Source organism: Peromyscus leucopus, chromosome 1 (assembly GCF_004664715.2).
Source record: "Peromyscus leucopus breed LL Stock chromosome 1, UCI_PerLeu_2.1, whole genome shotgun sequence".
Classification (NCBI taxonomy): domain Eukaryota; kingdom Metazoa; phylum Chordata; class Mammalia; order Rodentia; family Cricetidae; genus Peromyscus; species Peromyscus leucopus.
The window spans coordinates 160,804,224-160,826,998 of NC_051063.1; the positions used below are offsets into that span (position 1 = coordinate 160,804,224).

General features: G+C 54.3%; 1 protein-coding gene across 1 annotated transcript in view; it reads right to left on the minus strand.

Moving 5' to 3' along the window:
• The window catches only part of Pepd (peptidase D), a 135,839-nt gene that overhangs the window by 10,723 nt on the left and 102,341 nt on the right, over positions 1-22,775 (minus strand). The window contains exons 10-12 of the mRNA XM_028877780.2: positions 12,740-12,808; positions 11,479-11,556; positions 2,121-2,269 (exon numbers count right to left, since the gene is read on the minus strand). Of these exons, the coding sequence (XP_028733613.1) occupies positions 2,121-2,269; positions 11,479-11,556; positions 12,740-12,808 (296 nt within the window). The remainder of the gene's footprint in view (positions 1-2,120; positions 2,270-11,478; positions 11,557-12,739; positions 12,809-22,775) is intronic.

Consider the following 22,775-nt stretch of genomic DNA (forward strand, 5'->3'; position numbering starts at 1 on the left):
GCATGCTGAGTGGGGGTACGGAGCTGTAGGGCTGGGTTCTAGTGTCCTACTGCAGCCCCCACCCCTGCAGCCCCTGGCCTCTGGTGGGAGCTCCTAGGTTAGCCTGGGAGCCTTCTCACCATGCCTCTTCTGAAAATGTTGAAAATGTTGAGGTCCCTCCACTGCTGAACAGGGCCCTGAGATCACAATGTAAATCATTCCAACAACGGGCCACGGGGCCACGGGGCCACGGGGCCACGGGGGACTATTTAGTCAAATGCTGAAACAGCCAGTTCTGGGGCCGCAGCATGCCACATCCTGGGGCTTTTACAGTTCTGGAGACCAAGATCATCTTTTTCCCTTTCTTTTTTTTTCTTTCTTTCTTTTCTTTTCTTTTCTTTTTTTTTATAATCAAGGAACCATGGAGATGTGCAAATCTGGCCACTAGAGTCCTTAGAAATACTTCAAAAATGCAGTTGTCAGGCCTCCCATGACCCACCACAGCCCCTGAAACTTACTCACCACTTCCAGTCATAGAAGAGTTGGGTGGCTGCTGCTAATCCCCTGCCCTTAACAAGAGTGTGGATGCCAGCGCTGGCTGAGTCTGCCCTCGAGTGGACTCTGGTAGCATGGGGAGCTACCCCGGCCGGTTAGAGTACATGCAAACTGCTGGGTCGGGCCCAGACTTGCATTCTGGATGCCTTGGACCCCCACTGTGTTGTTGCTCTCTGCACAGTGGCCCCCACGTGGTGCAGGGAGATGCCTGGGTTCCAGGAAAGGTCTGGGCTGCCATAGGGCCAGCTGCTTTGGGATGAGGGAGGTTTGGGGGGGCAGAGAAGCAGGGTTTGGGATAGGACAACACTCTGAGCTAGCATCACAAGTTCTGACTTCAGCCCTCATGGGCTGGAGTCTGCACAGCCAGGGCAGGCCATTCTACCTCTCTGAGCCTGTGACCACCCAATGACCTAACAGAGTCCTCACCAGCAGGGTTAGGCCATCTGGACTGGGGTGGTGTGGGTGGATCACCAGGTGGCAGACAGGTAGCCATGTGTCACAGAGGGCCTGGTGTGTGTGTGTGTGTGTGTGTGTGTGTGTGTGTGTGTGTGTGTGTGGTTGGCACCTGAAAGCTGTGTTCAGGATATAAAGAACCCAAAACCCACAGGGTGGGCTCAAGGTGAGAATTCAGCAGAGCCGCACATACCCCTCCATGCTCCCCTTTAGGCAGAGGTGCTTGTACAAGGCAGGGCTCCCTGACGCTGCGAGGCTCCCTGACGCTGCGAGGGGAGGCTCTCATGTTGCAGGCAGACAGCTAATGGCGGAGCTGTGGCTCAGTGCCGTGGATGGGGAGACTCATCGGGTTGTATGGCCAGCGGGGAACTAGTAACAGGAGGACCTGAAGGTCCCGGAAGGAAGGCTGTGAAGCTGGTCTCACTGTCTCCCCTACAGAGACTGTCATGCAGTGGGAAGTCACGGGGCAGTTTCTGGGCAGTTTCCTAGGTTGTATGGAGGTGTGTGTGAGCTACCCAGGTGGTGGCCAACAGTGAAGGGGGAGGCAGATGGCTGCATGGAGGGGACACCAGGCCCAGTTCCACCACTGCAGCAGGACAGTGACCACAACAGATGACTAAGTCATGCTTGGCAGTCTCCGGGGCTTTCTGTCATTCAGCTTAGCTCCTACAGGGTGCAGCCTCCCCACGCACAGACAAACAAACAAACAAACACCAACCCCGAGGGGGTCTTCATGACTCAAGGTCGTGGCCTCTGAGAGAGGTTAGAGCTTGCTCTGGTGTTCCACCAGATGCCAGTATGCAAAGTTGGCCTGGACCTTCCTCAAGTGGATTCTGTTTTGGTCAGGACAGGAGACGTGTTCAAGTCCCAGTGACCAGTGTGGGTGGAGGGATGTGTAGGGAGATGGGACTGGATGGGACATGGGGTCACAAGGGGCTGGACTTCCAGATCCGGCTCTGTCCCTGACTGGTGGTCAGCCCTGTGTCCTTAGGGTGCTCTGGGGGCCTCACACCACCTGGAATCTAACTGGCCAAGCATGTGGAGTGAATGGAGACAGACTGCAGGGTCTGTCACTCGGTATCCCCCCCCCCCCCACCAGGCAGGTCCTCGGCGGCCCGCTCTTTGTCCCTCACCTGGCTTCATGGTGCTCATGACAGCTGTGCGGCTCTTCAGCACCGCCTCGTAGATGGCCTTCTGGTCCTCCGTGAACTTGCCATTGGCAGGGAAGGAGCAGGTGATGTCAGAAGCAAAGCAGTAGTACTCTCCGCCCATGTCAAACAGGCTGTGGGGACAGGGTGTTGTGAGGCAGGTGGGCAGATGTCCACACCCTTCCCTCTCTCTGTTGGGGCCGGGCTGCGGCAGGAGGTGTGGCTGGTGTAGCAGGTTCCCTTCCAAAAGAAGGGAGCGTTGCAGGGACCTAGGCCTGGTGGTGCAGGCCTGTCACCTCAGGGACTTGGGAGGTGGAGGCAGGAGGATAGAAACTTTAAGCCCGAGCTGGGTGGTGGAGGAGCACACCTTTAACCTCAGCACTCAGGAGGCAGAGCAGGCGGATCTCAAAGCGAGTTCCAGGAAAACAGTTTTTAAGATCCGCCTGGGCTACAGAGTAAGTTCGAAGCCAGCCTGGAAACTGTGAGACCATCCCAGAAAAGAGTAGAAAGAGCACTGGAGACGTCACTTAGTAGATCACACGGGCCTGCGCACATGAGATCCTAGTCTCAATCTCCAGAACCAGAGAAAATGGTAAGGAAAAATGGGAGGAAGAGATGGACCGGAAGAGGGAGGGAAGGACAGTGGGAGGAGGGGGCTGGCTCAGCCCGTCCAGGGAAGGCTAAGAAGACTGGCCCTAGCAGCCTTAGCTGTGGGGACCCATTCAGAGCAGTGGGAGGGACCCATGGAAGGATGAGGGCTAGGTCTCCAGACACCCACACGCCAACCGCCTTCCATACGAGCATGTCAAGAGACTCCCCACGCCCGCCTTGCTTGCACCTAGGCCACATCTGCCCATGGACTGAGCTGCACCAGGTCTTTCTAACAGGCCCACAGTGCTTGGGAGGAACCAGCAAGTGGCTGGTGCCTCAGACGCTGCTCTGTTGTCTGGTATCATCTGCTCAGGTAGGGCAGACATGTCTCACCAGCATCTGAGAAGGGAAACATCAGAGTGTGTGTGGCCCATTTAACAGTGCTTTCCTGGGGACGGATAGAGGTGCTGCCATGTGGTCCCCAGGTGGGTGGCTGTGCAGGCTGAGATGGTGCAGAGGACTGGAGCAGCCTTGAGCCAGTGGAGGCTGGACAATGGTGGAAAACAGCCGGGCCTGCCGAGTCAGGACCATGGAGCTAGCCCTCTGGAGACCATGTCATGGCCTGGGAGAGCAGAGCCACATAATGGGCTATGGTGCCCAACAATGGGATAGGTAAGAATTCTGCCCTGTGCACCATCTGGGATGGAGCAAGAAGAAGGCTTGTGGGCCTGGCCTGGCTTTTGGGACATGGATCAGTCTCCCATGGTGTGTTATGGGGTCACCTCAGAATGCCAGAGTGTGACTAAGGCAAGGGGTGTACATACAGGCCACCCCTTCCCAACCCTGGGGGTGCCCCATTTTAGCACCCCAGGAGGTCCTGCAACAGACATAAAGCAAGGGCCTGTTCCTGGGCCAAGATATTAATCCCAACCAAACTTGCTGAAGGACCAAGGGCCAGTCTTCCTGTACCAACGGAGGCCAGCTCTGCTTCGTGTGGTGGGGGATGGCCATGTCCATCTGCTGCCAGACACATGCTGGCCAGTCTGAGCCCAGGGCATATCTGTGGCTTCCTTTATGAGGGCCTCTCACCCAAATCCTACTCTAAAAGCAACCACAAACATTCCAGAAGTTGCCTGTGCACTAGTGTTGAGAGACAGAGCAAGGGGGCAGGGTGGGCCCAGGCCTGCCTGTAGAGCACGGATTCTGGCCACATGGCTTGCTAGACAGTACCGGCTACTGCACAGCATCTGATTTCAAAGGAAAAACTCCAGTGCTCAGGATGCCTGGACACCATGCTGGAATCCAAAGTCCTCGACGAGGCACTTTTTAATCTCCTGACTCTTCTGGTTGCAAAACATCATAAACGGGGTCAACAGTACGAAAGGCGAAGCACAGATAACATCTCAGGTGATTCCTGGGGGTGGGCAGAGGCACCCCGCCCCCAGCGTGACAGGGAACTTCGGCTTGGGTCAAAGTCTCTGGGGGACCCTGTGTGGAGCCGACTCAAGGGACCTGGGCCTCACTTCAGGAGGACCCACCCAGCTAAGTTACAAGAGGGTCATGAAACAAGAGGCCGGAGACACACCTAGGCATCTGCTCCCCAGGGCACCGAGGCCCTTGGGGCCAGAAACTGCCTGCAGGTTTACTCCTGTGTAGGGCGTGCTCAGACCCAGCCTAGAGGGTAAGCACACTGAAGCCGGAGATGGCAGGGAGACTGAGGCTGTGCACACAGGCCCAGCAAAAGCCCTCAACTGAGGGAGGCAAACATTTCAGTCCCCTTGCTCGGCCTCTGCCACTCAGCCTTCGGGACTCATTTTCCCACATGTTAATGGGAAGGTGACCCTTGTGAGCTGAAGGTGTGTGAGGGTCTAGGGGCCAGTGCGGGCAGCAGTGGAAACAGAGCCGCAGGGTCCCAGCCTCGGGTGGCTGGGCTTCCCGGACTCAGTCAGGGAGACAATGCTCCGTGGTTTGGTGGACTGCCGCATCTGAGAACAAATGGCCTGGGTAGGCAGGACGGGTGAGGCGTGTGCAGACACTCATTCCTGGAGGTGCCACATAAAGGGTGACCTGCCGTCGCCCCGGGGAGAAGATTCTACTGGTGCTAGTCTACAGGAAAAACAGAAACGAACTATTTTTAAAAACCAGGAAGCTCACAAGATGACACAAAATGCTAGAATCATCTAGAATGGGACAAAACAAGATTCTTTGAGGGCACACCAGACTGAACCAAGTTCTCCAAACTTTTCCCCCAAACAGAGCTGGCATGACGGGCGCTCTCCTCCAGCTTCTAAAGACTTCAACTCTACTTTTTGTTAAAATCAGCCGCTTTCTGGAGAAGGAAGTTATACAGCCCGCCAGGCAGCCCCATCCTGCCCGGCGACGCTTGGGCACGGGCTTGAGTCTATTTTTGTGTTCTCAGTTCCCCATATTTTCTGCCCTTTGCTGTTGTTGTTTATTGTTTTTAAATCCTCCCTCTGCTTTTCCATGCTTAAGTGACTCCGATCCAAGCCGTCTGGAATCCAGGGATGAAAGCTATCACTTTTGTAAATCGCCCTCCAGTTTTCTGTCTGCCGCGCCTGGCCTTCCCATGCAGAACCACGATGGAGCATTCGGTCATTCTTGGCTCCATCGAGAATGCAAGATCTCCCCTTCCTGGCTGTGTAGGGACATCCAGCAGGGACACCTCCATCACTGGCCGAGTGGGTCTATGTGATAATCTGAGACATCTGGGAGATGACATGTCTCCAAGCAATGTGCTGGCGTCTCTCTCCACATGTGTTCCTGTGCCTGTGGTTCTGGCTGGGATGAACGTTCTGTCTTCCTCTGGCTCTTCATGGGGCAGCTCCAGGCCTGGGCTACCTGCCACCACTGGCCCACCCAGACCCTCTCCAGGTCCTGCTCAACTCCCTTAGGCCCTGTGCAGGGACAAGCCAGCCCACAGGCAGAAGGCCTCCAAGGGAATGCTGCAATGTTTATACAAGGGCCACTTTGTACTCAGCTTGTAGCCTCATTTTAATCTGAGTATGCAACACACACTCGGCCGCTTCTCACCCAAGACTGACATCTTCCATGCACGTGTGCTAAGCATGCCTGCTCTGTACAGACTCCACAGCATGCCAGGCTGGAGGGGGAGAGATGGGAGTTCTGAACAGCTGAAAACGCTCATCTACCCCAGACTCTGCTGGGTTACAATAGGAAGGTAGCTGGTCACGTTGTCTCCGCCAGCGCATGCCTCCAGGTTGGCCACAGTGGGCATCTGCCTCTCCAGTTCACGGGTCAGCTGCTGACTCCCAGCCCCCCACCAGGATCTGTGCATGCCAGTCCTCAGGGATGGCCAGAGCAGCAGAACCATCCTCAGGGACTCCTCAGGGTCTAAGGTGGCCGGGATGGTCCCCCATGCCAGCAGCGGGTCCCTGCCCCCCAAGGCCCAAAGCTACAAATCTCCAATGCACACTCTAATGAGAATAGTTCCATGCTGGGGTCCTATGTCTGCACAGAACTGGCACTGCCTCTACGAGATGTCACAGAACACTCGTGCCAGGCCAAGCCCCAAGGACAGCACCACACTGTGGCCTGGGTCAGAGGCAGGCACTCAGCTGCTGCCTGCCTCAGCCTTGTGGGCTCAGGGTTGGGCACCAGGGCAGTGGCTGCTGTGGGTGGGGGGAGGCCAGCGGTCATCGTCACACAGACAGCACATGCTTCATTTCACTTTTTTTGGTGACTGGTGTCTTGTGATGTCTGTGAGCACCCAGGCTGTCTAGACTAGCGCTTTTTAAACCATGGGTTGTGACGTCAATGGGGTGGGTGCGGCCACAAAGCAGTGACAAGCTAAACAGAAGGGACAGAAGCACGTGGGGAAGGCAGCTGCTTATGGCCGGAGGCCTGTCTGCAAATATGAGCCCTGGTTAGGAGGCTAACGGTCTTCTGCAAGGGGCTATTGAAGTCCTCGGCCGGCTCAGCTGGCCAGACAGCTGGCCAGGGCCTGTGTTTGCAGGAGCGCTTTCTGGCCCCAAAGGCTGGCATCTCTTCCACTGTAAAATGCTCTGGGTGGGGCCCCCTAGTGGCTACCAAGCATCCTTTAGAACTAGCAGGGCTGGGGAAGGGATATGAGTTGAGCCTAGCAGCAGGGAGCTAGCTGTGGATGACATCCTCCAAAGCCTACTGGAACACTAAGCACAGATAACAAGGAGCGTGGAGCCGCAGGCACACAGCCCTTCCTCCAGGCCTTCTGCAGCAAGGAAGAACCTCAGGCCCCGACTCACCCTGCCTGGGGCCACAGCTGGCGCCACAGCTGGCAGCCAGACACACAACCAGAACAGGCGCAGTCATCTTATGCCAGTGCAGGGCTCAAGTGATGCAGGGGCTGCTAAAGCCCTTGGTATCTGCAGCCCAGGGTGAGGCTGGCATGCCTGTGATGGCAACAGCTATGTTAGACATCCTGGATGCCACCCAGGCTCCAGCTGTGACCCAGAGGGACAGCAGCACAGTTCTGGGTCCCTTTAAGCACTAACTGTTCTGGGATGAAACCACCCTCATTTTTCTGGGTTTTGGTGACCTCCTTACATGGCCATTATCAGAGCAGAGAGACGGATGAGGCCGGAGGCCACAGCAGGGATGGAGAGGGAGGGGGCACTCGCAAATGCTGAGTGCAAGGTTAGGACAGGCCTGTCCCTAGCTGGGCTGCAGGCCCACCTCCTACACCCCAGGACAGCACAGCAAACCACAACCCAGAGAGAGGCCTGGCCGAGTCCTGAGGCTACACTGCCCTCTTCTGGCCAGTGCTGGAAAGCCGTGCACACCATCTCTCAGCCACCACTTGGGGAGTCCCAGACCTGGGGCACACATGCACCTGTGTTTGGACAGGAGCCATGACACCTAGCTTCTCTTCTTGTTCTTAGAGGGTGGAAGGCAGCTGAGGAGGAGTGTCACCCCACGGAGGACATAGGCTCTGCTGTGTGGGGAGAGCTTGCATAGGAGTCGGGAGAAGCAGAGAACTTGACCGCTCGGGTGGAGAGTCTTTCACCAGAGTGACTCAACCTGGGATGCTCTCTTCCCATGGATTTAGGATGAATGGTGGGTTTCCTGTTGGTCCAGGTGCAGCCTATCTGTCTGTGGGCTTCGATGGCTCAGAGGGGTGTCTGAGGACCACTCCTCACCCAGAGCCGGTGGGGCCTGGCTCCTTCCCTGTTTCTCTAGATGTGTTCACAGCCACCTGCTTGGAGCTAGATGCAGTGGAGAGCATCTTCTGTGGCCTCCCACTCAGGAAGGCCTCCAGTGACCTTGTTCAACACCACCCTTCATGCGAACACGCTGGAAGCATCAACAAGACCACCATACTTGGCAAGCCCTGTCATCCAAGCCCTGCCTGCTTGCCTTGAAGAAGAGAACAAAATGCAGCTGATGTTTCCTGCAGGACAGTGACCCGACCAATGGGTTCAGGGGCACTCCAGGGACACAGCCGGAAGATGCTCTGGGAGCCAATAGGAAAACTCCAAGAGGCTCAGCAGCCGCAGGCCCTGAACAGGCCTCATGGCTCTGAACTGAAAGAGGCCAAGACATCTGAAGCCACACATGTCACCATCCTTCCCTGGGATCCACACAGAGCAGCTGGGCGTGGGATCTGGCCCAGAGAAACAGGAAGGGACCTGGGAACCGCTGGCTAGGATGTGGGATGGCCTGCAGTACTTGGCTGACAAACTTGATGTGTAGCACAGAGCAGCCTGCGCAGCATCAAGACCTCATGGGTGAGGACTGTGGCCCACAGTGGCTAGAAGCGGCCTTCGCTGACTTCCAGCCCCACCTGAGGTTCCATGAGCCCGCAACAGTGGTTCCTGTCTGCAATCTGAGCGCCTGGGAACCCAAGGGCACTGCTATACATCCAGGCCAGCCCGGCTACAGTGTGAGACCCTAGTTCAACTGTTTAAAAAAGTTGTCTGACTAAAGTAGGCCTGACTGGTGCTCTGCCTTGGCCCAGGGCTGGAAAATGTGCTTCAGAGACACAGAAAGCAGCAGGGGGAGTCCAGCCTTTCTGGCTTGGCAGTTCCACTCCACACTGAGGGGGGCGGGGGGCTCTGTGCCCAGGATCATACAACACGGCTCCCGGTGCACTTGTGTGGGTCTACTCACTCCCGAAGGGACCGTCACTCAGCACCTCCTCTCCTCACTGCTCTGCATGAGCTCTGACTCCCCAGATGGCCCTATGACTGTTAAAATATCTTTCATGTCAATGGCAGGTGGGGCCCAGAGCCCACCCCTGTGCTCGCCTGGGACGCACGTCCTGTCCCAGGAGGCATTCAGCTTCGGGACAGACTCCACTCTATACACATATTCTGGTCCCCTACCTTATGATGAAGGACTGTGGCTTTATGTTGGGATAACAGTGTGATTTATTATTTACCGAACGCACTAGGTGCTTGGCAGATCAATTTCAATAAAACAATGGATTATAAATGCCGCCAGCAATCTGGCAGTAGCAGTAATCAACAAAACATGTTCTAAATGCTGCATAATAAATTGACTATAATAAACTCATAATGATTCTACTGGCTACATTTCAAAGTTAGCACTAGAAAAACAAAATCACCAATTTGAGTTTGGCATAAACATCCGTGGAGTTCCTCAGCTCACTCCTGTTCACAGCTGTATCCAGAGGCACAGGTGCCACATGCTGCCTATGAGGCCTGAGGTCAGAGCAGGTGGGCCATAGAGAGGCCTAAGGTACACAAGTATCCTGGCTGGCCCCTAACCATCTCTGGGATCCCCAGGACTGCAGGTAAGGCTGGCCTTCTCACAGGGAAAGAACTCCCTTTTGGACAGGTAAAGTAGACAGTGAAGAAGCAGCTGCTTCCTCTGGGGTGTGCTGAACTCAAGAGGAGTGGAGCTCATGGCTTAGGGGCTCCAACCAACCAGAGCCCCCCAGGATGGCAGGGACCTGCTGATGTGGCTGGCCTCAGCCTTGGCCCGGGGAGTGGATTCCTGTCCTGCCCTCCAGTCCTAACCAGCATAGGCCAGAGCCAAAGATCATCCGGAAAGCTCTTGGGCAGTGGGACCTTTGGGTACAGGCCAAAGTGTTCCTTGGAGGCCGAGGCAGGAGGATTGAAACTTCAAGTCCTGCCTGGAAAACTTAGTAAGACTCTGTCTCAAAACAACAGGTGAAAACAGGGTCAGTGCAGAGTGTCTGTCCAACACGCTGAAGGCCCTAAGTACGAGCGAGTGCCAGGAGCTGTGGGTGAGGGGCAGGGGACGTCAGGGAGGGGCAAGCTTGGGGACATCATAGTGCCTGAAGAGACCAGCTGGCCTCTCCTGCTGCCACTGGCTCCACCGTGACCTAGAGGGGAGGGAGGGCTGTTCTTCTCCTTGCCTCCAGCTGAGCCAGCTCTGAGGCAGCCGCCCCCTCCCCAGTCCCTGTGACACCTACTTGTGAGCCCAGCACCCGCTGAATCTCAGCCACTCTAGCCTGTGCTCCTGTTGTGGGCTGAGTGGCAATGGCTTCTGCCTCATCTCTTGCTGGCTCCCACCTGGTTTATCAGCTTGGCCCCGGAAGAGGCCATTTTCAGCCCCTGTGTTCCCTATATGCCCTTTCTGTCATTATTGTGGGGAGTCTGGAGGTGGGTCAGTTATCTCCACTCACAGATGGGTAAACAGAGGCACAGACAGAAGAAGCTCTCCTTACCAAAAGCTGAGCGGCTTGAGCCAGAAGGTCTTACCTAATGGCTGACCCCGGTGAGTGGACTGGCCACTCCTGGGATTGAGTGGTTGTCTCTTATTTGGAGTGACTACTCAAAGGACTTTCTCAGCAGCTGGTTATCTGTCTGTCCATGCATGTGTGCTCCCCCCGAGTGGACATGGGCTGGGAACTCTTGGGAGTCGGCTCCCCTGGGGCGGGGCCAAAGCCACCCCGTGAGCAGCCATCACAAGAACCCAAGGCGGGGAATGAGTGCCACAGGGGTCGCGAGGGCAGTCGATGGCCCAGCCATGCTCCACTGTGGCACTGCCTAGGGGCCCAGCTTTGAACAATGGACCGAACAGCAGCTGAGAACCAGTCAGACATGGCAGTTTGCGCCTGTAACCCCAGTACCTGGGAGGCAGAGGCAGGAGGACTGCTCTAAGTTCTTGGCCAGCTCTAGCTAGACCCTCACACAAAACAGACATCTAAACCCCAGGCAGGGCAGGGACCCTTTGGTCAACTGATGACCACAGCACATCTGAAGGCCAAGGCAGGGTGGCTCTGTGTGGCTTGAACCTGCCCTGGCCTGGAGACCATGGAGTGACTGAGGAAGAGCCGGATCAGTGAGTGCGGACCCCTCTAAGCCCAAGCGTGGCAGCCCAGCACGCTCTGCCTGCACTTGCCTCACCACAGCCTTGTGTGGAACGGAGGGTCTGGCAGAGCTGGAGCAATGGCTGCTTGGTGGGCAAGGATAACAGTTTCCAGAGTGGGGAGCTCCAAACACAGGGAGCCCAACGGTTGGACAGGACAGGATGGGAGAGGCTGCGGAGAGTCAGAAAGCAACCCCCCAAGCCAAGCCCCTTCCCAGCTCCACAGGAAACCACAGGCAATCTTGTTGGGCGATGTCCTTAGGCCTGGAGAAGGTAGCATGCAGGCTAACAGCAACAGCAGAGAAGTCTGGGCTGAAAGCAGGCCCAGGGCTTTGCTTAGCCAACCCTCTCCGGACAGGGACCCAGAAGTGGGGTGTCTGCTTTTGTCCCAGCTGTTCACGTGCACGGTGGGGTGACGGCACTCAGCCTCACTTACCACATATCTCCATCCTTGATCGTCCGGTCATTGGGGGCCCCGGCATGGCCGTAGTGCAGCACAGCCGCGTTCTCACCGCTGCGAAGAGCCACAGAGGGTAGTTAAGAGCCTCCTGTCATCCAGCAGGACCTGGAGGCTGGGCCAGGCCCACAGCTGGGAGCAGAGGAACATGGCGTCCCCGCCTGCCCCAGAGCTAGGAGCAGCTCCTTGGGTCTGACAGCTAGCTGCCTTCTGGGCTGGGGATGGGTCTGACAGCTAGCTGCCTTCTGGGCTGGGGATGGAGGCAGCATATTCCAAGAGCAGAGGCTCATGGGCCTGGAGAAGGGCTAAAGGAAGGGAGGTTTCATGGAAGGTCCTACAGTCTCAAGAGCCTCTTAGGAGTCTATCCAGGACTAGGGCGATGAGAAGCTCGTGGCTCCTTGTTCCCTGTTCCATGGAGCCACCCTAATGAGCAACACCGTTAGGAAGAACTTACAAGTCTGTCCAAAGGGGAAAACCCCACCTGGTGTAATATTTATGGCCTCATTCGGGAGTCTCAGGAATCATAAAAGTAGAAATAATGATTTTTCTCTCTATCCACCAGAGAAGAACATTTCCAAGGACAGAGGTGTTTGGATGTATTATTCACGTGTGAGGACGCTCACTCATATCAGTGAGAGCTGCCCACCTCTGTCCAGGCTGAGCAGGGACTAGGCTGGAGGGGTGGAGCTTGGGAGGCTAGCTTGGGTCAGGCCCAGACACAAGAGACCACCCGCAGCTGTGATGTGCTCATACAGCCACACTCAGAATGACACCTGCAGCCAGCCACTCACACAGCTGTGCACAGCCCTGGAGACCACACAAATGCAGTCAGAGCCAATGGCCACCCCTATGGCCATGGTTAGTTCTACCATGTGTGTATGCAGGAGAATACCCGGGCATGTGCAGACGGCACAGCCTCAGTGTGCCACACAGACACCCACACAGAGCCCAACGTCTGCCCCCAACCAGGCACAGACTCTCATAAAAGGACTGGATCCCGGTGCTGACATAGCTCCATCCATGTTTTACCCCCACTGCACATAGCAAGTGACCTATTTGCTACCTATAGGCTAGCCGGTTTGTCTTAAGCTACCCGTGCACATATGTGACCAAGCAGTAGAGGGCAAGGTGACTTCCAGGCACTGGTGTGGGCCCAGGAGTGAGCAAGTGCCCCTGAGCTAGGGGTTGGGAGGATGGAGTGCTCCCTGTTGCCTGTCTTCCCACGAGGCCCAAGACTTACCTGCAGCAGATACAGGTGTAAGAGGTATGGCGCATGCCGCCGCGAGAGTAACAGTAGTGCTGGAACAGGCTGCGGAGAGAGACACATGGTGGGGTGCTACTGAAGTCTGGGTGGTCTTGATCTTCAAATGCAGGTCCTCCATGCAGACCTGCTTCTGCCACAGCCCTGAGCAGGCCGGACTTCCCCAGTGAGTGTGAGCATGGGGCCAGCCCCGGGGCCACAGAACTAGGGAGGGCAGAGGGTGGCCCAAAGAGAAGGTGGGCACAGCAGGAGGCAGGAAGAGCACTGGGGCCTGACCCTTGGGAGACATGAGGGACACAGTTCTACAGGGCTGAGGGTCTCCCTGAGAATCTGTGACTGGTGCGTTACCCTGGGCTGCCAAGAGAGGGCTAGGCAAGGAGACAGGTCTTGGGGCCAGGCTCCAGGTCTCCCTGCTTGAGAAAGCATACGCTAGCTGGGCTCAGGGACAGGCTCACCCCTTAAGCAGGGAGGCCCATCAGCAAGGGCTGAAGGGACAGATGGGCCCTGACCCCAGTGCCAAGGGATGTCTTTGGGAGAGTGGGCTATCATTACAGTATTGCGCAATCCGAGAGACTGAGAAGCGGCGGGTAGCCCAGCCTTCTAGAAGGCTCAGCACTGAGAATACGCGTGTTGCGGGAGGGGCAGCGAGCTATCCCCTCACACTGGGCCCCCTACGCTGCTTAGAGGAAGCTCTTGAGAACAGAGAGGTGATATCAGAAGGCACACACCGTAATGCCAGCCCTTGGGACACTGAGGCAGGAAGACTGCTATGAGTTCAGGATAAGCTTGGGATACATGTCAAAATTCTGTCTTTAAAAATCCAAAACTAAACAAGCAACCAAACAAAAGAAAGCCAGGGCTGGGGACACTCAGCATTTAAGAGAAATCGCTGCCGTTCTGCAGTTTGTTCTCAGCATCCACATCAGAAGGCTCCAGCTGCCTGCGACTTCAGCTTCAGGAGACCTGACACCTTCCGACCTCAGTGGGCACCAGGCATGCTTGTGGCGCGCATACATACATGCAGGCAGGCCAAACACTCACATGCATAGAATAAAAATAAACAGATCTTTAAAAAAATCACACACCCCCCTTTTGATAATACCCCACTATGAAGCTCCTCTGGCTGTCCTGGAACTCTAGACTAGGCTGGCCTTGAATTGAATTCCCAGAGATCTATCTACTGCCTACCGCCTGAGTGTTGGGATTAAAGGCATGAGCCACCAGGTCTGATAAAAATAAATCTTAAAGAAAGAAAGCTGAACCTCAGGGAGGCTGCACTGGCCACAGCTTTAGAATGCCTCAGGCCCCACCCTCCTGTATGCCTTGGACCTCAGCATTGGGACACAACATGCCCAGGCTCTGCAGAATGTAGCTGGTAAGGGGGTGGTGGTGGGAACCCTCTTCACTCCATCCCAGAGGCTCCAGCATACTTTCCCTCCTGGGCCCTGGCTCAACCCCGCTCTGAGAAGCAGGCCTAGGTGGTCATATCCGCCTACTGCTATCTGCAGAGTATCAAAGGCAGCCCACAGGCCCGCTGACTGGCAGCCCTGCCTGCCCTGCACGTTCTAGGCCTGTTTTGGAAAGTGTCTGCGCGGAGGAGTTTAATCTTCTAGGCACTGTAAACACAAATTATGTATAATTGTTATGATTGGGTATTAAGTAGTTGTTATGCAGAAACGGTTCCACTGGATTCGATCGGCTTTCAGACTTGCCTGCAAACCTTCCAGGATAATTGGGTATCTTACAAGTGAAATGTTTCCTCAAAGCACAGGATTTCAGGAGCTGTGTGGGTGAGGGGTCGGGGGAGGGACAGACACCCACACCTTCCTTAGCCGCTCTCGTCACAACGGAGACGTGGGCCAGGAGAGCAGTCAGCCTAAGCCAGAGAGCTGAGCCTGAGTCAGGCACATCCCCTGGGATTCTCCATCTACCCATCTACCCCGGGCAGGCAGACTCCCAAACAGCTCCCTCTCTATACAGGAAGCCTCCAAGTCACCCCATGGAGCCCAGTGCTCCCTCAGCTTTGGAGACATACTTCTTTCACAAAGCATCAGGGACCACATGGCCATGTTCACAGCCGTGGGGACAGGTGACCTGGGCATGACCACAGGTGCTAGGAGACTGTCTGGCTTCAGAGAGGACAGGTAGAGGGACAGCCACGCCACTGGCGTATACAGTGGCAAACATTCCAGCAGGATGGATCCTGGGGTGGGTTCGGCGCCTTTGCCTGGGGCCTAATCTCAGTAGAGACAACCTTCCTTGTATCCTTGGCTTCAGTGGAAGAAAAAGGCAACTTCAGTACAGGGCTTCTACAGGTTTGTAGAAGCGGCTAACAGGCAATGGAGAGTCAGTAGTTTCCACCTGTAAGCCTCGGCCTGACATGGGCCATTTTCCAGCTCTATGCATGGTTCCACATCCCCATAGGCAGGAGCTCCGGGGAGGAGAGTCACCCATGCAGGAAATCCACCCCCAAATGAGCCTGCTGCTCTCCACACTGGACATCGGCGTGTTCTGCTTCAAATGACTGCCTGACACCTGCTGGCTAGCTGCTGCTGGCATTTTGGGAGGCTATGGGCCCTTTGGAACACGGGGCCTGCTGGTGGACACAGCTACCTGGGGAGGGCCCTCAGGGAACCCACCCACTCTGAGTCCACCTGCTGCTCCCCGAGATGAGCGGAGCACACTTGCCTCTCCCTGGGCACAGCCAGAGCCGTTCTTGTAGCCAAGCCTTTCTGCCACACTGGGCTGACAGTGAGCCATGAGCCAAGACAAGGTCTTCCTCCCGTAAGCCACTTCAGTCGGCTGCTCTGTCACAGCCTTAGGAAAAGCAGCCAATCAAGACCCAGCCTCAGACAAGCTAGGCCAGCACTCCACTGCGGAACCACCCTCGGGCCCTTGGCCATTTCGTTTTTCTGCTAGAAGATGGAAGTATCCAAGGACACGTGGATGCTTTAGAGGTAATAATAAGTAGATTAAGTGGGCCAGCCACGTTTTCTGCAGGCTTCTAGTCTGGGCTGTAGACGTGCAAGGGTCCCCAAGTTCTAAGGAAAGTGAGGTGACACTAGGGGTGTGAAGAGGTTGCCATGTTTCTGATCTTTAAGGGGTAAGGACAAAGGATCAAATGCTTTGAACTGAGCCAGAGTTGTTACATGGAGGCAATGTGAGGCTCTGTACAGGCTGGTCTGAGCTCAGCAGGCAGAGCTGGGATAAGCAAGCATGGGCCAGGCTAGCCGAGCAACCTGACCCCACATCAGTAGCCAGGATACTTTAAAAAGATCCCTCTAAGGTTTCATGGAAAACAGAGTAAGCCAGCAACGGAGAGGCCAACTCCTGAGTGACCCAAGTCCACGGTCACAATTTGCTGCAGGCTGCCAGCTACCCCTCTGGAACTACAGTATGTGAACTGACGGAGAGCTGCAGACAGAAACCTCCTGCTTCCCACACACAGAGGTACAGCATGGAACACAACATGCGGAGCAGAAAGCAAGAGCGAGAAAGGAGCAGGGGCCAGAAAGTCAGCCTCGGACCCAGGAGTGCCCGGTGGGCGGGCACACGAGAGGCAGAGGCTCAGAGCTGGGAGGCTGTATACACAGAGAGCGAGGGCCTGCGTGGGAACACCCAGAAAGGCAGGACCTGGGGCAACTCCACAGCAAAGCCACAAGGCCTGCTGGGCTGTGCAAGGGCACACATATCTCAGGATTCATAAACACAGGTTCATTTGCCCTGGGTTCCTGTTCAGATGGGAATGATCTTCAGGGTTTAGAAACCCCAGCAGGAAACGAACAAACAGCCATGCTGTAATCCTGGAGTCTGTCGCTAGCAGGAGGGCACACTGAATTCAAACCGGATGGCCACAGCCTCATGAGGGCCAGCCAGGGACTACAGATACAGCACAGCACAGACCTTATATACACAAGCGTTACATATATGTCATGTCCAGGCCCAGAGCACATCACACACACCACACTCACATACCAAATACCCACAGCACAGGTTTTTATACACAAGTCATACACATGCCATACACAGTGTCATGCACATCACATACACCATATACAAACCACAGTTCAGTTCTCACACATGCATGTCACACTCATGTTACACAGTTACTCACACATTACACACATACCTCATACATACTCAGCACACATTCTACATACATGTCATATTCTAGATACCACATGAATACTCGGCACAGGCCATATACATACCTGTGGTGCTCACACACAGCACATACATATCGCCTCCCATATATAACACTATGAACTCACACACATTATGAACTCACACCCAGCCCCAACTACTACCGGCTCACACACAAGTCACACCTCACCACTATGGACTCACACACCTATCATGCCCCCCCCCCACACTATGAACTCACACACCCATCATACCCCCTCTATACAAAATTTTCAGACACATAAACATCAGGTTGAGACCCTCCCCCACCCAAGGATTTCTAAAATCAATTTTCAAGACTTAAACACATAGGGTATAGTTAATACTTAAAAAGACAGCATGGAAAGAGAATTGGTAGATTCTATGAAGAACTGGAAAGGACCAGTCTCCCCATAGAAGATGACAGATAGCAGGACAGCTCTGGGAAAACCTGTCTTTTTGTAAATCTGTGACGTGTGCACAGCACAGGCATGGTGCTGGGCTCCATCCACTAACCCTGCTCCCTCGGCTCACCTGGAAGCATCCAGGCTGTGCTGTGGATATCACTCTACATAAATAAAACACTGATGGCCAGTGACCAGGCAGGAAGTATAGGCGGGACAAAGAGAGAGGAGAATTGGGGAAACAGGAAGAAGGAGGGGAGACACTGCAGCCACCGCCAGGACAAGCAGCATGTAAAGATGCCGGTAAGCCACCAGCCACGTGGCAAGGTATAGATTTATAAAAATGGGTTAATTTAAGACAAAAGAACAGTTAGCAAGAAGCCTGCCACGGCCATACAGTTTATAAGCAATATAAGTCTCTGTGTTTACTTGGTTGGGTCTGAGCGGCTGTGGGACTGGCAGGTGACAAAGATTTGTCCTGACCGTGAACAAGGCAGGAAAACTCTAGCTACAAGGCTGGGCACTGTGGTGGTCTGAATGGGAATGGCTCCCATAGGCTCCTAGATTTGTCCCAGCCACCCAGCCTTCCACACACCCCTACTGCCTAGGCTGCTGAGGCTCTTCCCTGCTTGGCCATCCCTCCAACACTTTAGCCATAAATTTTTCCCAAGCCAGGCTCGGGTCTCCAGGCATAAATGAGAACCTGAGGTAACCTGGGACAATCGGCACAGTGAATAACAAGGTGGATGGAGGCACTGCAGTGACAGTGTGGGGCAGGATCATTTGTCAGTGCCTGGAGATGAATAATGGGGCAACCCCACAAACACTCAGGTCCACATCCCCAGGCACAGCATTGCTGGGCCTGCCTCTCTGGCCTTGGGAGCGCTCCTGGCCACAAGGCCCAGCTCTGGCCCATGAAGGTTTATCATCTAACACGTGATGATAAGCAGTCTTATAAGATGCAGTAATTGCTTGAGATAACAGCAGAAGGCCTGCCTGCCCTGCTAACAAAAGTCAACTAAGCTATCAGCAGCACAAGCTGGTAGCTCTTGTGGCTGGGCCAGCAGAGGCAGCTGAAGGAGGTATCTCTGACCACATCTCTTCCCAGGCTGGGCCCCGATGGACCTCAGGACCTCAACCATGGAGAACGGCATGAGTAGGCATGTGGGAGGGAAGACAGCAGCATGGCACAGGCCACAAGGCGGAGCGGAAGGGCTAGGAGAGTGAGTGGTCTGGGTGTGGGCTGTGAAGATGGGCAGCAGGACCCTGGCTCTGCTCAATCCTGACTCAGACACCAAAGCTCTGGCTCTGATGCTCGTCAGCTGTGTGTCTGATGGGCCTCGTTTCCTCGTAGTGAAAAGCGTGATAGTGGTACTCCACTTCCTGTGAATTTCTTGCTTAATCCTTACAACTATGTGGACTGACACACAATAAGCACCATGTACAGAACACGCCCATCTGTGGTCACTGTCCAGAGGTCTAGGGGGTTACAGGTTAGAGGAAACACACACACACACACACCCCTCACTATGCAACTCTGACTGGCCTGAAACTTGCTATGTAGACCAGGCTGGCCTTGAACTCACAGAGATCCACCTGCCTCTATCTCCTGAGTGAGTGCAGGAATTAAAGAGATGCACAACCATGCCTGGCCCTTGGCTATTTCTTGAAAACCAAACAAAACCTGCACGGATGCACAAACCAGGCCGAAACAGTCTGGCCACACCAGTCCCTGTTCAGGCCAACATACACAGAGGAGGCAAATGTTTGCCTACACAGCTCCAGGACTTATGCTCACATAACGGCTTCCTGATCCTTCTTGGTGGCCTCAGGCAGGGCTAACCCTGGAGTCTCAGAGCCCTGACCATGTGAAAACAGGGAGGAGAGGGAAATGTGAGGCGTCTTAAGTTTTTTTTTTTTTTTGTGTGTGTGTGTGAGAAAATACGATGTTGTATATAAATGTCTCAGCACCGAGTTACTTAACATCTTAAAAATACTTATTTATTCACTGTGTGTGTGTGTGTGTGTGTGTGTGTGTGTGTGTGTGTGTGTGTGTGTATAGGTCGGAGGACAGCTTGCAAGAGTCATTCTCTTCTGTGGGTACTCAGGTCATCAGGCGTGGCAACATCTTTATCTTTGAGATTTTATTTTTTATTGTTGTGTATATGATGGGGGAGTGCTCTGGCATGTATATATGGGAGTCAGGGCAACTTTTGGGAGTTGGTTCTCTCTTTGCACCTTTTTAAATGGATTTCAGGGGTCAAACTTAGGCCATCGGGTTTGAGTGGCAAGCCCTTGGCCAGCTCGATAGCCCCAGTTACTTTTTTTTTTTTAAAGTAACTCCCCCCCCCCTTTTTTCGAGACAGGATTTCTCTGTGTAGTTTTGGTGCCTGTCCTGGATCTCGCTCTGTAGACCAGGCTGGCCTCAAACTCACAGATCCACCTGCCTCTACCTCCTGAGTGCTGGGATTAAAGGCATGCACCACCACTGCCCGGCCTTAAGTAACTTTTTTATGTCTGAGTTACTTTTAATTCACATTTATATTATATACTGGCTATGACGTTCTCTAAGTAAGAAGACTATGGATGAATGTGCTATACCTAACTAATCTCTGTCCATGTGTGAAGGAGAGTCCCTTTTCAGAGTAAGAGAGGTATGGTCCATCCCGGAAGAGCCTTAAGATGCATCTCAAGAGACTCGGAAGTGTTTCCTGTTTCTTCCAAGTGGAAGCAGCAGCTTTGGATGCTGGGACACAATGTGTGCGGTGCTCAATTTTGATGATCAGTTTAACTGCATTCAGGATCACTCGGGAAATGGGCTGGTGTGTGTCGGGGAGGATTTTCTGTGGGAAAAAAGGTCCTCCCTAAATGTGGCTGGGCCTATCCCAGGGTGTGGGGGCCCGAGCAACATAAAAAGAAAAGAAAAAGGTGACTTCATGCTGGCCTTCTTTCTGCTCAGAACGGAAGAACAACCTCAACCGCACTTGGCTGCCATCATGGACTGAACTCCCCATCAGCCCAAACACATCATTCCTCCTGAAGTTGTTTCTATTGGGTGTTTGGTCACAGCATGTCAGCAGAAGGGAAGCCTCTTCCATGTGGAGCAGAGAGAGGAAGCCTGTACTACTTTCTTCCGAGGAGACCACGGTCATCCGAAGGCTCCCACCCGGCAAACAGACTCTACCTCCCGTGGCCACTGCCTACAGGTTCCAGACCTTTTGGCATGTATTTTCTGTGGGCCTTTTGCAGGACAGACACTGGGACAAGTGAATTGGGGTACTGTCCTGTGCCTCCTCTGCCCCAGACCCCAAAGTGCAGACAGGCCTAGTTCTCTGGCTGGGGACAAACAGGCTTTTTGTGTTTTAAGTGATCAAGTGGAATGCACATAGTATGTTGCCAAGAAGGGTCTGGTGTAAAGTCTTAGACTAAAACTAGCAATGCATTTTTAGTGAGACCCGTCACGGCAGAGGGCCTGACAGCCGCACAGGGCAGCCTGTGCCAAATGGCATCATTAGCCACAAGGCCACTGGTAATACCCGGGGTGACATCTCTGCCTTTAGCAGCCTCTTCTGCTTCTAGGTGCTCCCCAACTCTTCACAATCCCTCCTCCCGCCAACCCTACCCTAGTACTAGGGTAATGCCTTCCCACCTCAACTTCACAAAGGTCCTGCCAATCTTACTTCAGGGTACGGGAAGGGCATCCTGGGCCCTCACAGACCACCCTGAGCCATTTGTTCTGACATCTCTGCTCCTGGTGGGGTACCTCTCTGCATTAGCTACCATTCTTGTTACTGTGACCAAACACCTGATGAGCAGCAGCTGGAGGAAGGAAGGAAGGGAAGGAGGAAGGGAGGGGAAGAGGGAGGGCGGGCTTATTTTTCCTCAGATGTGAGGGTGCAGTTCATCATGTCGGGCAAGCATGGCAGCAGGGGTGTGAAATAGCTGGCCCACATATGGGCCAACCTTGGCGTTTAGCTGGCTTTTCTTTTTCACCAGGCCTCCAGCCCATGGGACAGCGTGGCCTACATTCAGGATGTCTCCTTCCCTTGGATAACTGTCTCTGGAGAAGCTCTCACAGACACCTCTAAGTGTGCCTCCGAGGTGGCTCCACACCCAGTCAGATGGGAGTGAAGATCAGCCTGACACTTGCCATCTGAGATCTATCACGGAAGGATCGGGGCCAGTGGGTTGGGGCTTGTTGGCTGTGCAGACTTTCAGATCGGAGTGCCTCCAAAGCCCGGGCCTGTCGGCCTGGGTGGGTTGGACGGAGCCTTTCACAGACCTTTCCAGGACAACTGGATGCAACCATGCAGGGAAGGGCTTGGTGCTGCATGCCCTGGTGGCGGGGGCGCTACGACACCCTCTACAGCTGTGCGCGGGGTCCACCCGGTCTGGGATGAAGAGGCCCCAGGTGGCTGGTGGGAAGCAGCAGCTGGTCCTCGGAGCAGGGCTGCTGGGATGGAGCCCCGCCCGGAGGGCAGGCCCATGACTCGAGTCAGGGCGGCAGCAGGGGCTGCCGTGGTCACGGCGGAGGACAGAAGGTGAGCGGCCGCCGTGCAGCAGCTCCCTCGCTCGGAGAGGCCTTATCAAGGTACGAGATAATTAGCATTTTAATTGGATAATTGGGAATTCTAAATTGCCTATCTTCTATTAAGCATAACTGAGGACATAACATGACATTCAATTAACAACGCGTCCCCTTTATTCTTGACATGCTTGATTAAGCTGAGTTTCTGACTTTGTCCGTATCAGTTATTGGAAGAAAAAAAAAAATCAAACCAAACCAAACCAGAGCTCAACATGTTGCTTTAACTGTCAAAGCCCTGGCTGCAGACTTCTCTCTCTCTCTCTGTCACACACACATACACACACACAGAAACTCTCAAGACATTCTTAACAATTGTGTGTAGTGTGCAGTGGGGGCTGGAGAGATGGCTCAATGGTTAGGAGCACTCGCTGCTCTTCCAGAGGACCTGGGTTCAGTCCCCAGCACCCATGTGTCAGCTCACATCTGCCACTCTAGTTCCAGGGGGATTTGAAGCCCTCTTCTGACCTGCAGGTCCACTAGCACACATGCAGCCAAAAGTCCCAGACACATAAACTAAAAATAAACCTTGTTGAAAATTATACACATTGTTGGGCATGGCAGTACATGCCTTTAGTCCCAGCTTAGGAGGCTGAGGCAGGAGGATCTCTATGAGTTTGAGGCCAGCCTGGCTACACAGAGCTTAGGCTGGACAAAGCTTCATAGTGAGACTGTCAAACTCTCTCTCTCTCTCTCTCTCTCTCTCTCTCTCTCTCTCTCTCTCTCTCTCTCTTACACAATCACCCCATAATATCACCTAGTGATAACCTCTATTAAATATTTTGAACACCTTCTAGGCATTTTTAAAATTCATAAACACAGATTTAAAAATATAATTAGCTGTCAACCGTTTTACTGAAACATG